This window comes from Diadema antillarum, unplaced genomic scaffold, assembly GCF_040938485.1.
Source record: "Diadema antillarum isolate AM-2024a unplaced genomic scaffold, OU_Dant_1.0 scf00000072, whole genome shotgun sequence".
NCBI lineage: Eukaryota > Metazoa > Echinodermata > Echinoidea > Diadematoida > Diadematidae > Diadema > Diadema antillarum.
Window position 1 is genome coordinate 3,144,304 of NW_027270961.1, and position 16,561 is coordinate 3,160,864.

The 16,561-nt window shown below is 37.9% G+C and overlaps 2 protein-coding genes across 2 annotated transcripts in view; one reads left to right on the forward strand and one right to left on the reverse strand.

Moving 5' to 3' along the window:
• Nucleotides 1-541: 541 nt before the first annotated feature.
• LOC139717165 (protein UXT-like) lies at nt 542-4,611 on the reverse strand. The gene is made up of 6 exons (XM_071628665.1): nt 4,538-4,611; nt 4,140-4,221; nt 2,958-3,031; nt 2,391-2,498; nt 1,118-1,181; nt 542-610 (listed from the first exon to the last, which is right to left on the reverse strand). Exons 1-6 carry the CDS (start codon nt 4,609-4,611, stop codon nt 542-544), a joined length of 471 nt encoding a protein of 156 aa, XP_071484766.1.
• Nucleotides 4,612-4,994: 383 nt separating this feature from the next.
• Nucleotides 4,995-16,561, forward strand: part of LOC139717202 (ER membrane protein complex subunit 3-like) — a 208,802-nt gene continuing 197,235 nt past the window's right edge. Inside the window, exon 1 of the mRNA XM_071628703.1 lies at nt 4,995-5,054. Within this exon, the coding sequence (XP_071484804.1) occupies nt 5,001-5,054 (54 nt within the window). The 5' untranslated portion in view covers nt 4,995-5,000. The remainder of the gene's footprint in view (nt 5,055-16,561) is intronic.

The window sequence follows — 16,561 nt, forward strand, 5'->3', positions numbered from 1 at the left end:
TTGTGTCAAATAAAGAAGAATGAATTTCATCAGTCTAACTTTGCAATACTCAACACTTATGATGGTTTTTCCCTTTCTCTCTCTCTCTCTCTCCCTCTCTTTCTCCCTCTTTTGAAGTGACCCAATGAATGATGTGACTGACATTTTCTTTAACATGTGAAATCTTTCAAAACAAAATTTTATCAAAAGTTCACTTGCTTCCATGATGTAAAAATTGTGTTGTGCTATAGGAAACACCTCCTCCCTGGATTTGTGACACAACTTCACAACTCAGCATGGCTCTTCTGGCCATACAGTCACTGACGAGGTGGGTGAGGTACAGTGCAGCCCACAGTTTGTTCAGCGAACAGTGCACTGAAGGTCGATGAACACTATCTGGTCACCTCGGCTACCATCTGTTCGGGCCATCCTGCGTGGGGAAGCGTTCACACAGCAGCTTGACTTCAGTCAAACTTTTCGGCCTCCACAATGTCATGCAGCTGGTCATTGCTGACCATTACTGCAGACCTCGCGTTGTATGTCCACTGTCCTGACCCATGGATCAAGGCCAAAGGGTTTGGGTCTGTGCCTCTGGTAAGTCTTTGTCAAGATTTTGGAGCTCTCTCAGACCCTAAAAGAAGGCAAAACATGATAGGCATATATTGCATGAATGAGGGACTCGGCGAACCATGAAAACAATAACAAACATAACATGTAGACTATTTTAAAGGACGTACAAAAGATTAGTACCATTCTTAACAGTCACGCATTCTCCCATCCTTACACTGAGAACTAGTTCACCAATTGCCCCCCTCCCCCCCCCCCCCCCCCCCCATTCATTCTAGAAAAGATTTGCTTAATAGCTGTAAACCATTTTTGGTCTCATTTGGTCAAGTTTCACTGATAAGAAAAGAGAATGAACAGATAGTCTCCATCTTCTTCCCAACCTCCTCAATTCCCACTCCTCTCGAGAGAGAAGTCGAGTAAGGCAAGTAGTAACTTCATCCTTGTTGTTTTGTTACTCCATTCTACATGCGTCTAATTTCTAATTCTATGCTTCAAGTACTGTCAGAATGTTTTTACCACTGCCATTGTTAGCACTACTCTACAAATGCACCATAACTCTTCATTCACATACCTCATACACTAGTTTGATGTGGGCTTTGATTTTGGCAGAATCCTGTGTCAATTTATCACTGTACCTGGAGAGAGAGAGAGAGAGAGAGAGGGGGGGGGGGGGGAGAAGATAGAGAAAAAAAGTAACACACATGGAGTGTGACAGAGGATTACATGTATATTCATTTTAATGTAGTCTTGGCTTTCATCAACAAGAATCCCTCCCTTGCAAATAATTAAAGAATATCTGAACTAAAAAAAAAAAAGAAAAAAAGAAAAAGTGATGTGAGCGTATGGGGGGGGGGGGGGGGTGATGTTAATAAACAGCTTGCTGGTAACCTCAGAATTATGTACAGGCTCCGTGGTAATAAAACTATTGAACAGAAAATATACATATATGCAATATCAATACACTTATCTATATAGATAATAAACAAATAAACAAACAAAACAGTAATAGAAGGTTTGCAAATGAGACATATTTCTATTAATTTCATTTCATCACAACAGTATTGCCTTACATAATGCCAGAGCTGACATTCAGAGAAGAAAATGTCTTGAGAATGAAAAGCTGAAATGTGGTCAGGCATACGCCGCCACATCTCACTGCTAACCCACCCAAGTATAGCTGTTAAAATCTGCTACATGGTGTTAAAGGACAAGTTCACCTAATATACATGTGGATTGAGTGAATGCAGCAATATCAGTAGAACGCATCAGTGAAAGTTTGAGGACAATTGGAAAATCCATTCAAAAGCTATGAAATTATAAAGTTTCTGTTCAGTCACTGCTGAATGAGAAGACTACACAACAGTTTATGATTTATATCATGTTTACAGTATGTCAAGTGCGTAGAACGATGTCAAGAAAATATGAAGATAATTCCACAAAATTTCATTTTTGGAAAAAAAGTGCACATTCCCTCAACTTTCCCTCAAAGCTAATATCGCTCCCCCTGCCTTCGAAAAGAGGCAAGTCAGGTATTCTTTTGTTATTCAAGAAAAGTTAAAATATGTTGAATTTTCTTTATATTTTCTGTAAATATAGTTTGATGCTTGTCATATCACAAGCTGTAGTATTCTTCTCATCCAGCAATGGCACAATTGTAGCACTGAAACTTCAAAAAGTAATAACTATTGAACAGATTGTCCAATCTTCCTCAAACTTTCACTGATGCATTCTGCTAATATTGCTGCATTCTCTCAATCCTTATGTATATGAAGGTGAACTTGTCCGTTACTTATATCAAGTGTCACATACGCAGTTTATGTTGGCCATTACAAAAAGAAACTCACTGTGTCAGATGCTTGGTTTTCTTCTCAATGAAGGCCAAAGCTTCGGGGAGAGTGAACTCTACAAAGAATCCAAAGCCAACTTGCACAAAGATCTTGGAAGAGTCAGGCCTGCATAAAAATGAACAGTGTGAGGTTCATTGTATGACCAATTCTTCATATCACAACATTACCCAAGCCTATTGCATGCTGTGTGGACATGGTGTCATGTTATGTCTTAGAAATACTGAATTTTTGTACAATTTCCATTTGTTCCATCTCTCTAGAGTATAAGGTGAATACAGATACTGTGATTTGTTAAATCCTCTCCAAATTTCTGCAGTGCATTAAAAGCGTCAGTTATTCAGAAAAACAAACAAACAAAAAAAGGAATATAAATACAAACAATGAACATATTTGGTGCACTATTCCTATCAGGCTTCGAAGTTCGAGAATCTTATATCAAATCCGAACTTACCAATATAAATGACACATTGGTGCTAAAAGACAATAATCAGGACGAATAAAAGAAAAAAATCGAACAATGTTCCAGAGAAAGTTACACAATCACTAATGACAGCAAACACTCACACTCTTGCCTGGGCATAGAAGTTGCAGCCCAGATCCACCTGTGTTTTCAGCTCCCCCTCATCATAGCCCGCCTCCTGGTGTATCATTGCAACAAAATGAAAGAAAATAATTCAACAGGCATTTAAAACCTAACATTACTATCATCATTATCATCATCATCACCACCACATTTTTCATATTTAAAATGCAACAAGGAGTGTAGTAGTGTAATGGTTTCATAAATGTATGAAGGTAGATTAGCTTCCTTTGCGAAGAATATTCAATGTGTACTTTTGAGCATTTCCATCATTGGCATCAACCTCTGACATATAGCTGAATAGCTCCCAGTCCTCTGTGTAAGCTATTTCTTGCTTCATGTGTGAAACAATGGTGAGCATGAAAAGTGGACCAGCAAATTGTCCAAAATGTCTTTGAGGATCATTACTTTAAAAAGGAATGACCAATTTGCATAATCTGGTAACATTCTACCAATAACCCTCTAGCCTCCTCGATCCTTACAGTTAGTTACACTTTTCTATCACATTCTTGATCCTTCTCTTCTTCCTCATTCAGTCCGGGAAACCCGCTCATGAGGACCGCTCCCGCGTACGAGGACCGCCCCCCCCCCCCCCCCCCCCGCCTCATGAGGACCGCCCCCATGCCTCATGAGGCCCGGGGGGAACGCCTCATGAGGCCCCCCTATTCATTTCTATTCATCTCACATCTGACGTATAAATTTTCGCAACTTTGCACGGTGATTTTTTGTTACACACACATGTCCACTATCCATGATGAAAAGAAGAAAAAATCCTATCTGTTTTTTTTTTTCAAAAATCGAGTTTTAATCAACCGATGCAGAGCGCCCATTAAAACACGTGTGTTTTAATGGGCGCTCTGCATCGGTTGATTAAAACTCAACTTTTGAAAAAAAAAACAGATAGGATTTTTTCTTCTTTTCATCATGGATAGTGGACATGTGTGTGTAACAAAAAATCACCGTGCAAAGTTGCGACAATTTATACGTCAGATGTGAGATGAATAGAAATGAAAAGGGGGGCCTCATGAGGCATTCCCCCCGGGCCTCATGAGGCATGGGGGCGGTCCTCATGAGGCGGTCCTCATGAGGCGGGGCAGTCCTCGTACGCGGGAGCAGTCCTCATGAGCGGGTTTCCCGGACTGCATTAGGCCCTCTTGAGTTCTTACCTGAATCTTTTCAATTGTCGTCTTCAGCTGGAGGTACTCTGCAATCTGTGAAAATATCATGTCTCTAGTCTCCAAGACTTTTCTGCAAAATAAAGATTAAATGAGGAATTAAACATGCATCCCAAAGGGCAAAAATTGTGTGAGAAAACATAGTGCAAATAATTTTACCACGGCACGAGCATGGCCATGCATGGGGCAAATGCTACGGTCTCTAATTTATCTTAAGTTCCTCTGCACCAGTGCAATAGGAGAAAAGGTAAATTTGCAGGTTTCAGTCAAATCAGGATACACAATTCCATGATTCTACCAATTTGATCCAGCTCATTTCTCTTTTTGTTCTTGTTGTTGAGAGAAGAAAATCTGGCATGTGAATGCATCAAATGCAGTAGGTTACTTACTCCAAGTCTTTCCTCAACACTTCGTTAATGAACCGCTCATATTCAACCACTTTCTGCGGTATCTCGTCAGACATTTTTGTGCCGTTCACAGGAAATTATCGGTGTAATGTTGGTTTGGAGTACCACCAACCCTTCACTCATTCGTTATCGTATGGTTATGTAGGTCATGCAATGGCAATCGTCGCGTCGCGTATGTTGTGCATGTGCATTGTAGGCTGCTATGATCCACCACTACCGTGCAATGATTGACAATTTCGTTTAGAGCAGTGATACAGAATATTAAAAGTTAAAAAAACAATAAAATTTTTTGAATAAATAATTCAAAGCTTAATAAAAATATTAACACATACTTTTGAAATATTATATTATTGATATTACGAGGTAAACATTTTTGATATTTTAATTTAAGTGGTCTAGGATGTAATTTACTCACATAAAAAAAAAAAAAAAAAATCATCTCACCATGGCTGAGCTACTACTAGATCCAAATATCAGAATTTGGGTAGTCTTACCAATAGTATTCATCGGTCCTACTAATTGACGCAAACTAATGCAAACTAATGCAAACTAATACAAACTAATGCAAACTAACGCAAACTAATACAAACTCAATGCAAACTCAATGCAAACTCAATGCAAACTACTAATCAATGCAAACTAATGCAAAATACTAATTAATGCAAACTAATACAAACCATTATCGGTGAAAATTAGGGTGAATTACAGTACCTGGACCTGGCTCTTCCGAGGCCACTCTCACGTTAGTCCTCTCGAAACAAAAACTAGTATCGATCAAGTAAATCCATTCCATCGAAGAATGACTAAACGCAACTGCTCAACAGTCAACACTAACTTGAAAAAAAAAAAAACATTTTATAAAAATTTAATTAAATTCATAAATTCTTGACCAAATAGATATCGTTTTAAATATATTTCGCTTTCAAAATTGAGAAAATGTAAAGCAGAATGATGCACAGAAATACGGATATTAATGATCGATCATAAATGCCGAAATACTAATTGATGCAAACTCGACGCAAACTCACAAACACAACGCTATCCTATGCGAAAACAACCTATATCGATTACAAATATCGGGAAATGACACCCCGAAATACTAATTAATGCAAACTCAACGCAAACTCAAAAACACAACACTATCCTATGCGAAAACAACCTATATCGATTACAAATATCGGAAAATTACACCCCAAAATACTAATTAACGCAAACTCAACGCAAACTCAAAAACACAACGCTATCCTTTGTGAAAACCACCTATATCGATTACAAATATCGGAAAAATGACACCCCGAAATACTACTGAATGCAAACTCCAAGTCACAACGTTTTCCAATGTGAAAACAATATAAATTCATCACGAATATCGGAAAATGACACATCGAAACACTATAGTAATGCAAAATCCAAAACAAAAAATTTTCCTACGTGAAAACTACCTAAATTGATTACAAATATCGGAAAATATAACACCTCGACATAAAAAAAAACCAAATTGGTCTCACAGAATTCTATCACATTCCTGTATCAACATTATTTCATTCTTGCAGAAGCGTAAATTTATTTAACACCAGATTGAATTGCAGTTTCAAGCAAATCACATTCCTGTATCAACATTATTTCATTCTTGCAGAAGCGTAAATTTATTTAACACCAGATTGAATTGCAGTTTCAAGCAAAAGTGGGGTAGTGATGTAGTAGAAATTTTTATTCTCTATGTTAGAATTCTCGAATTTTCAAGCAGGAGCTTTATTTTGAGAAATACTCCCAATACTTAAATGATTCTCAGAGAAATTTTTATGAAAATTCGGCTGTGTTAATCCCAAATTGCCAATTGTTTCTGGAAGATAATATAATCACATTCCTGGAAATTAAAGATTCTGTACCAACTGCAATAAGAATGATATTGGTGATGATTTCATTACCTTTTCATTGCAGCCTCTTTAGTGAACAGCAAAAAAAAAACAAAAAAAAACAAAAAAAAAAACTTAATAAGATATCACAAGCGATACACATATGAAATGAGGGTGGATCAATAACTGTGAAAACAGGGCAGTCCTTTTGAGTTACTAATCCTAGTTTTGTAGTTATATAGGCGTAATTACACTTGTTTATTTTGCTATAGTATTTTGTCCTTTTCTTAGTTTTTTTATACTGCATTAAGCCTTTTTTACTGTTGTGACTTCTTTATCTATCATGTCTTTTCACTCTCCCCCTCTTTCCTTCATTTCTCCTTCATTTTCCCTTGATACTTTCTTCACTTATCTATATAATTATGTCAGTAGGCCCTACGTCTTTGCATTTTTCACCTTTTTGTTTATCTCAACTGTCAGGTTGACTATGTGGGACTAGTATTTCCTTCTCCTTTTTTTTTTTGACAGCTGTACTCGTGCCATCAGTTTTTGGGTCCTTCTCACTCTCCCCCTTCCCCTCTATCCCCCTGTAATATTTTCCTTCTTTTTTTTTCCACTGTATTGTGGATCAATAGACTTATATTATTATCTATGTATATTTTATTTGTTCTTTTCATCAATCGTATTTCACTTTTATTCACTTTATTATAGTCAGTTTGTCTATTTCGAAAGTTACTTGCAACTCTGTTTGTATATATTATTCAGTTGATAACGTGAAATATGACTTTACGGTGGACTTTGATACCCAGAATATGGGTTGTTGAGTGAAATAAAATGTTAACTTTCCACCAATCACAGTACTGCAAACACGAGAAAGGAAGATGTTGATCGGTTAACAGTTTCTTTCTGGTTCAAATGCAATAAATTATCTTTAAATATTGATAAAACTAGTTTTATACATGTTAAAAACGTTAATTCTTCTGATATTGAATGTAATTTGTAATATTGATGGGTTACCCCTTGTAGAAAAAAAAAGTCTACTCAATTTCTTAGTGTGACTATCGGCGCTAATCTTATACCTGGAATGAACATGTAAATGATATAAGTAGTATTGTATCATGAAACATAGGTATATTGTTCGGGGGCATCCCACGAGACCGACACCCACGAGTCATACGGTCCACGAGACCGACATCAATAATAGGTCCATGAGTCATACAACCCACGACTTATACGGCTCAGGAGTCATACAGCCCATGAGTTCGACACTACGCACAAAAGGCTCATGAGACCGACACTAAGCAAACACAGCACACGAGACCGACACTAAGCAATAAAGGCTCAGGAGACCGACACTAAGCAAAGACAGCCCACGAGACCGACAGTAGGCAAAAAAGGCCCACGAGACCGACAATAAGCTAAAAAGGCTCACGAGACCGACACTAAGCAAAGAAAGCCCACGAGACCGACAGTAGGCAAAAAAAAAAAAAAAAAAAAAAAAAAAAAAAAGGCCCACGAGACCGACAGGATAAACAGCGCCATCTACATGTCAATCACCTGTACAGGGTGTTCCATGAACGGAAAAATAACATATTGGCGGGTGTAATTTCGTAACGCTATCAATTGAAAGATGGTGACCATGTACATAATTATGAACGTCATCAATTTCTACATACTTCTGGGGGGGGGGGGGGGCAAGTGTGTCAGGGAGCGACATTGTTATCAAGTAGACAAATTTAATTGTATTCTTCATGCCCCCGCTCCCCCCCCCCCAAAAAAAAGAGACAAAAAACAAATGAATTTAAAAGAGGACAATAACTATATATGGGTTAATTTAGAGCATTGATAATGCCATCGTGCTATTTTTAATAGGCTTTACCAGTTTTGAGCTAGAAAATGGATAAGATGTAAATTTTACCTCTTCTTTTCCCGATTCACTAGTTACTTATTCTATTTTAGATATTCTACCCTCCTGATTTGACGTTTTGCAGTAAGATCTATTTGTAATTTTCTCTGTAACTATGATATATGTCGCAGGAATTCACCTCAATTTTGTGGCTTGTGTTATGCTCTTCCGAACAGTACATTTTATTGTGAAATACAATAGCTGTTTTCATGGATGCATCTGTTTTTTTTTTTTTTCAGAATCCCTAATGCTACCTTAATAGACGATTACGTTATTTTTTATTTTTAATCAATATTAAATCAACACCCTCGCAGGTTTATTGTAGAAAGATCTGTTACACACTTTTACTGTACTTTGTTCATTTTTTTTCACAAAGACACACCCATGCAAACACAATTACAGATCCTGATCATTTCGGGGGGGGGGGGGGGGGGGGGGGGGGCAACTGATGGGCTTACACCCTGCCGGAGATGGCAACTCTTCTTTTCCATCTCATATCTTCCTATGCTATTACAGGTATCAGGACACCCTATATAATTCATTGGTCGATAGGTGGCGCTGTTCAACCTGTCGGTCTCGTGGGCCTTCTTAATCTTTGCTTAGTGTCGGTCTCGTGAACCTCTTTTGCGTAATGTCGGTCTCGTGAGCCTTGTATGCGTAGCGTCGGTCTCGTGGACCTTTTAAGTGTAGTGTCAGTCTCGTGGGCTTTGTTTGCTTATCCTGTCGGTCTCATGAGCCTTTTGTGCGTAGTGTCGGTCTCGTGAGCCGTATAACTCCTGGGCTTATTTCACTTGATGTCGAACTCGTGGGCTGTATAACTGGTGGGCTGTATGACTTGTGAGCTGTATGACTCGTGGGCTGTATGACTTGTGAGCTGTATAACTTGTGGGCTGTATGACTCGTGGCTGTCGGTCTCGTGACGTGCACCCTTCGGGATCATCCCACGAGATCGACACCCACGAGTCATACGGTCCACGAAATACGGCTCAGGAGTCATACAGCCCATGAGTTCGACACTACGCACAAAAGGCTCATGAGACCGACACTAAGCAAACATAGCCCACGAGACCGACACTAAGCAATAAAGACTCACGAGACCGACACTAAGCAATAAAGACTCACGAGACCGACACTAAGCAAAGAAAGCCCACGAGACCGACAGCAGGCAAAGAAGGCCCACGAGACCGACACTAAGCAAAAAATGTTCACGAGACCGACACTAAGCAAAGAAAGCCCACGAGACCGACAGTAGGCAAAGAAGGCCCACGAGACTGACAAGATAAACAGCGCCATCTACATGTCAATTACCTGTACAGTGTGTTCAATGAATTGAAAAATAACATACTGGCGGGTGCAATTTCGTCACGCTATCACGTTTAGTGAAAGATGGTAACCATCTACATATGAACGACATCAAATATGTATTTCCACATACTTCCAGGGGGCAGGTCTGTCAGGGAGCGACATCGTTATCAATTAGAAAAATAGAATTGCATTCTTCATGCCCTCCCCCTCCCCCGCCCCCCAAAAAAGGAGAAGAAATGAATTCAAATTAATTGATAAAAGAGGAAAAGACCGACGTTTGGATTAATTTTAGAGCTTTGATAATGTCATCGTGTTACTTTTAATAGGCTTTCCTAGTTTTTAGCTAGAAGATGGACAGGATGTACTTTTTACCTCTTCCCTTTCTCTATTCACTATTTTCTTAGGCTATATTAGATATCCTACCCCCCTGCTTAGACGTTTTGGAGTAAAATCTATTTGTAATTTTCTCTGTAACTATAATGTATGTAATTCAACTGATTAAAACGTTTTATATCGCAGGGATTCACCTCGATTTGTGGCTTGTGTTATTCTCCTCCAAAACAGTACATTTTTCGTGAAATACAATAGCTGTTTTCTTGGATGCATCTTGTTTTTTTTTTCGAATCCAAATCGAATATGTATATATTATAGGATCTATATGACAAATTGTCATTTTTTAATCATTTACTGCCATCACATTTCGTGATATTTTGTCCTTGATAATGTGATTCGTCGAACCAATGCAGATTAACATCATAGTACAACAATATCTCATAAGTTCCTAAAATCCGTGAAGTATAGCAAAACCACTTATCTCTCATCAATTCAGTGTATTGTATTTGCATTAAAAAATGTATATGCTTAATTTTCTTCCTAATTCGTTGACTTGTATTAAATTCTTTTCTGCAGCTCCACCTTCACATCATGTAATTTAAGTGATGTTAATTTGCCAGTTCTGTGACGAGTTTTCTACCAGCAACCGCCTACAAGATTAAAAACGTAATGATTTTGGTAGCCACTTTGTTTATACAGATTAGATTGAATTGCACGAACAATATTTCTTACAAGCCGTTTTTTCTCTATTCAACCCATAAGCATATTCGAATCATGCCGATTTTCACTCTATAAAATGCCTCTCGATGATCCACTAGAATGTAATAACAATCACCAAAGGCAGATCTCTCTCTCTCTCTCTCTCTCTCTCTTTATTTGGGGGGGGGGGGGGGGCTGGGAGTTGGAATATATAAAAGAGTTCAAAGGGTTAACATGCAAACGAGGGTGTCTTTGCATCACTTGAGTTTCACAAACACACACCCACGCAAACACAATTAAAGATCCTGATCATTTCAGGCAGTGGGGGGGGGGGGGGGGGCAACTGATGGGGTAACACCCTGGCAACTCTTCTTTTCTATCTCTCGTATCTTCCTTATGCCATTATCAGGACACCCTATACAATTTATTGGTCTATAGGTGGCGCTGTTCATCATGACGGTCTCGTGGGCCTTCTTTGCTTAGTGTCGGTCTCGTGAACCTCTGTATTGCGTAATGTCGGTCTCGTGAGCCTTGTATGCGTTGCGTCGGTCTCGTGGGCCTTTTAAGTGTAGTGTCGGTCTCGTGGGCTTTGTTTGCCTAGTGTCGGTCTCAGGAGCCTTTTGTGCGTAGTGTCGGTCTGGTAAGCCGTATAACTCCTGGGCTTATTTTACTTGATGTCGAACTCGTGGGCTGTATATCTGGTGGGCTGTATGACTTGTGGGCTGTATGACTCGTGGGCTGTATGCCTTGTGAGCTGTATAACTTGTGGGCTGTATGACTCGTGGGTGTCGGTCTCGTGACGTGCACCCCCCATTCCTACCAGACTGTTAAGACAAAGTAGTTAGTCACTCTTATGAGATATGAGATTGCAATGTATGTATATGGTTATTTGGGCAATTTCTAGACTAAACGACACTGGTTTTTCTCGCTTTTTTGGACTTGAATCTTTAATTCTGAAACTTGCTTGAATCATGTAAATTATTATCTCTAACGATTCTTCCTGCCGTATTAACTCTGAAGAAATGAGTTATTTGTCCCTGTATGTTGTGTAAATCAAAAGTTAAACTAGTTGGATAATTTTCGGTGTAAATGACACCGAAATTTTCATATTTTTAGGCTTTTCTTGTTTCAAACTTGCTTTGATCATGTAAACAACCATTTCAATGGATTGCTAATGTAACATTTACCCTGAAGAAATGCTTCATTTGTAATTTCATGCTGTGTAGTTCAAATGTTGTGGTAATGATTTTCCTGAAAAATCCAAGATGGCTGCCAAGATGGCGACCAATGACCCCCATGAGCTACTCGATTTTTTCTTGGGAACAAAAAAAAAAGTTATCAACTAGACACCCTAAGGGTTACAAAAAAGTAAGTTAAAAAATGTGTTCGGAGGGTGCATGGGGACCCCCCGTTCCTACCAGACTATGTTCACATCGTACAGAACTACAGTAACGTAACGCTTGTGTAAAGCGACAGTTATCTGAACATGTGTTTATATAGTCTTTACTAGGCTTTAGTTCTAGTTTATATGCTCATGTATTATACCCTTTTTCCAATTCAATATCACTTTTATAATAAATGCTTTTGTTCTGGTAGTAGCTACCCATAAAAGTTTGTCTTTCTAGCTGCCTCCACATCTTGTTAAACGTTTGTATGGTCAATATCACTTTATAAATGTACCTCCCATGTGTGACTTTTCTTCTCTTTTTTTTTAATATAAACACGAATTGAAGTGAATATATACAGAGAGCCTATCAAAAAAAAAAAATTGTAATTCAAGTTTGGATTGTTTGACCTTTGTGGGAGTGACCAACATATCAACAAGGGAGGCATGGTGACACTTAAAAGATTAGAAGAATCCCTTAATTACAAACCTGTAGTCATGCAGGCTGGCCTGTCGACACTTTCCTTGATAGATCCCAGTCATTCACAAGACTTTCGTTGTTCCTTCACGACAACGCTCAACCTTTGAAAAAGGTGCAATTTGTCATTGTTTCATGTAAGTTGATTGGATGTGCTCGGTCATACACGGCGCATTTTCAATATAATTATGTATCCATATAGAAAGAGGAAGAATTCCTCTTTCCTCACAACCAACATTTTCTTTTTTCATAGCTGACCGTTATGAATAACATTTTGGTGTCTTCTTTCTATAATATGCGCTTTCCTCGCCAAGCGAGAGTGTTTTAATGTAGGTTTTTCACTTCTATTTGTTCTTTTTCGGTGACTACCGGGAAAGGCTGTTTTACTATCAGGAAAGTCTGATACAGAATTCCATCACGGAAAAGGGCACAACTAGTGGATGGAATGTCTCTATGGGGGCCGGATATTTTTAGTGTGAGATTGCGTCAGTGAAAGACAATGAGTTGGGTCTCTTAACGGTTTATCTTTGTGAAAGGAGCACAACGTTGACAAAATTCAAATGAACAGGTACCAGCGGCATTTGTGCTTGTCATTTTTTGTTTTGTTTTGTTTTTACAGAGAACAAAATCCTTTCATCTTTGGCTCATCATGGAGGGAACCAGTCCAGGGATGTCTCGTTGCTACCCCAAACGCGCACAATACACTGCTCTGTTACCATGCACTGTGGCAGCAACTACCAGACCTGACGCATTCCATCACAAGCAGGTTAGTTTTGAAATCCGTCCGACCAGGAGCAGACGTTACCCTTGTGTGGATGTCTGCTTCAGAAACGGATTTTAAAGGGGGTGGCTAGAGAGTAACTGATGAGTGCGGGAATCATTGGAAATTTTTGGGGATGATTGTTCCAATCCTTGTGGGATTCATTTAAGAGTACATAATATACCTATTCTTGTGTGAAAATTATTTACTTCAGAATGGTCTCATATTCAAGTGATGTGCAATTCAACGTAACGATCACCCCGTCACTGTATCGAGACAGGCATGCTTACTTAAAGCATTAAACTGCACATTACTTGAATTTTATTAATTCATTAAGTCTTCTTTAAAAGCAGGGTTGTCCCTCTCAGAGTCAGAAAGGCCTGCTTTACAAGGGAGCCCTGCGTTGATAAATATTACATTACGTCATGTGCACAGAATAAAAAACAAGAACAAAACGAACAATTATGTACAGCAACAACTCACTCCCGTCCATTTCGCTTCTATTATATGTTTCAAATAAATCAATCATTCCATGAGTATCCAACTCGACCCTCCAATGACTTTCATTTACCTTTTTCATGAACGATGTTTGCTAAAACCTAAGAACACACTTACTTACACTGGCCCAACTGGAATTTCCTGAATGATGATGTAAAAAAGGCCCCTCCATATATTCATTTAAAAGAAGATTAAAGTCTTTTTTATTGCAATTTTATGATCCCACAGATTTGAATAGCCTGTTGGCTTATTTCAATTCCTTTTCGAAGAACTTGGATTACAAATGATTTACTGTCACGTATTTTCTCGTCCCTCTTGTCTTGAGACACTTACTGAGTAGATTTGATATCATTTATATCATTTCGGCATCTGTTTCTCTATACTTTTCTATATTTCCGTATCATTTTCACGCAAGCCATCATTTCTTGCAATGAATTCTGTCGAGGATCACTGGATCTGTTTTGTCTTTCTGTCCGTTGTATTGTCTTCCTGTTATGTTAGTCTTGTCTCGTTTTGTCTTGTCTGTGAGTCTCCCTTTATTAGTTTCGTCGTCCCAGTCTCGTTTTATGTTTATTCGTCTGCGTGTGTACTTCTGTTTCATACTCTATCTTCTTAATGGGCTTCCCGACTTTTTTTTTCTGACTTTATTCCCAGTCTTTCTTCCTTTTTTGCATCACTTCAATTTCTATTGACATTTTTAACTGTAGGGGTCCACAAGCACAGTCTTTTTAATGGCCCCCTTCATTTTTCGATGTTTTGCGTATTTATATCGTTTTTGTCACTTTAGTAAGTTTTCATTTACAACGTATTTGTTATCCCAAGGTTCCTCGATTATATTTTTCTCAATATACTCTGTTTTGACTATGCAACCTTATTCTTTGTTACCAAAGAAAGTGAAATGTTTATGTTCTTTTGAAAAATGAATTAAACCATGAAATAAAATAAATAAGATGAAACCGTTAAAGATATGACACAGCTAAAGAACAATCGGTTCGTGAGAACATAAAAAACATAAGAAAGAACATAAAACGAGCGGAGAATACAAATATTTGAATAGGTCAAAGTGTGTACAAATGGTTCGTATCAAAATATGAGGGAGTGGTGTTGGAGTACCCGATACTTAAACGTTTGCAATGAGGAAGCTGTTTGAATTAAGAAATAGGTTACTCATATGATTTGCTTGCAGCATAAGTATATTAATTTCTAGGTTTGGGTATATGCAATTGCCAAGAAAGGCAAGAAAGGGCATATCGAGTGGTAGAAGTAGTAGGGCGTTTGGTCACAAGTTTGACTATAATAGTACGAAGGGTCTAAATTGTTTAACAATTTGTACGCCAGGAAACAGTAATAATATTGCATTTATTGTTCATTCGACTGCCATTTGAGAGCATGAGTAAGAGCTTCCGCTGACATGTAATAACCTCCATTCAATACTACACGAGCATATTCATTTTGACAGCATTGCAATCTGTTTAAATTTGTTTTTGTTAGAATATGAGACCATTCTGAAAAATGATTTCTGATTTTCACACAACAAAAGATGTATGATGTCTTCTTGAATGATTCTCACAAGGATTGGAACAATCATTCCCCAGCATTTCCACTTATTCCCACTGATCAGTTACCAGCCAATCCCTTTAATCCAATTTTTATTTTCAACATTTAATCACATCGCATCCTGGTCGCTGATGAAGAATGCGATGACTAACCTGTTTGTAGTCTTGTTTCTATTCCATATATATGTATATACGTATATATATATATATATATATATATATAGATATAGATATATATATATACATATATATATATATATATATATATATATATATATAGATATAGATATATATATATACATATATATATATATATATATATATATATATATATATATTATATATACAAAAGGTAAGAACAGCTGTGGGACATACAAGGCCCAAGATCATGACAACACCCAAACACCTAAAAGAGGTAAGAACAGCTGTGGGAAACCATGACGTAGACTCAGACTTAACCCTAACTTACCTCGGCTCTTTAGCGAGCTTGAATTCCTGGGGGGGGGGGGGGCATAATGGCCCCCTTCAGATCTCGGCCGTTGATCACGCGATCGCCGCAAAATTTTGCATGAACATTAAGCTAGATGTAATCTATAAGACTGTTAAGTAAAATTTTCAAGAAATTTGCATTTTCTATTTTAGATTAATTAATTATACAAATATATGCAAAAACCTCATTTTCGTCTGTAATTGCCTTATTAAAGCTTATGGAATGCTGTTTTTATATGTAAATATTTCTAGTGACATTCTTTACATTTGTGCGTAACAAAAAAATCAGTATCAAAATTAATTTCTTATGTTTTTATTGTTTTATAATGGTTTAATGTATTTCTCTGCTTTTTCGAAATTTTGGTTGTTTTTTTTCAGCAGAATTTGTCATGCATATTTTTAGAATCATAATTATACTAAAATGAATTGATTTCAGCCATTACAATTAAAAATGTGAGTCTTTATATGAATTTATTGAAAAAAACACAATAATATTTGTATTGACTTTGCACACAAAATCACGTTTTGAGCAATTTTGGGGTTGACCAAAATTTTTTGAAGGGGTGTGGCTTCGCAACGGTATGCCCGGGCGCGACAAATTTGGTCTCAAAAGTTGCGCGAGACTTGAAAGTAAAAAGTCAGCGAGCGGCGCGGTCAAAAAAAAAAAAAAAAAAATGCGCGCCGAAATGGTGGCGGATTTCGTCGGGGGGGGGGGGCATTATGGCCCCCTCCCCCACAGGTA

What these genes read in the sequence shown, in the direction of transcription:
- LOC139717165 (XM_071628665.1), bottom strand. Translation starts at nt 4,611, where the DNA reads ATGTCTGACGAGATACCGCAGAAAGTGGTTGAATATGAGCGGTTCATT. An exon ending in TTCTATGCCCAGGCAAGAGT is followed by an intron (nt 2,499 to 2,957) that starts GTGAGTGTTTGC and finishes ATTTTTATGCAG; the next exon opens with GCCTGACTCTTCCAAGATCT. An exon ending in AAAACCAAGCATCTGACACA is followed by an intron (nt 1,182 to 2,390) that starts GTGAGTTTCTTT and finishes CTCTCTCTCCAG; the next exon opens with GTACAGTGATAAATTGACAC.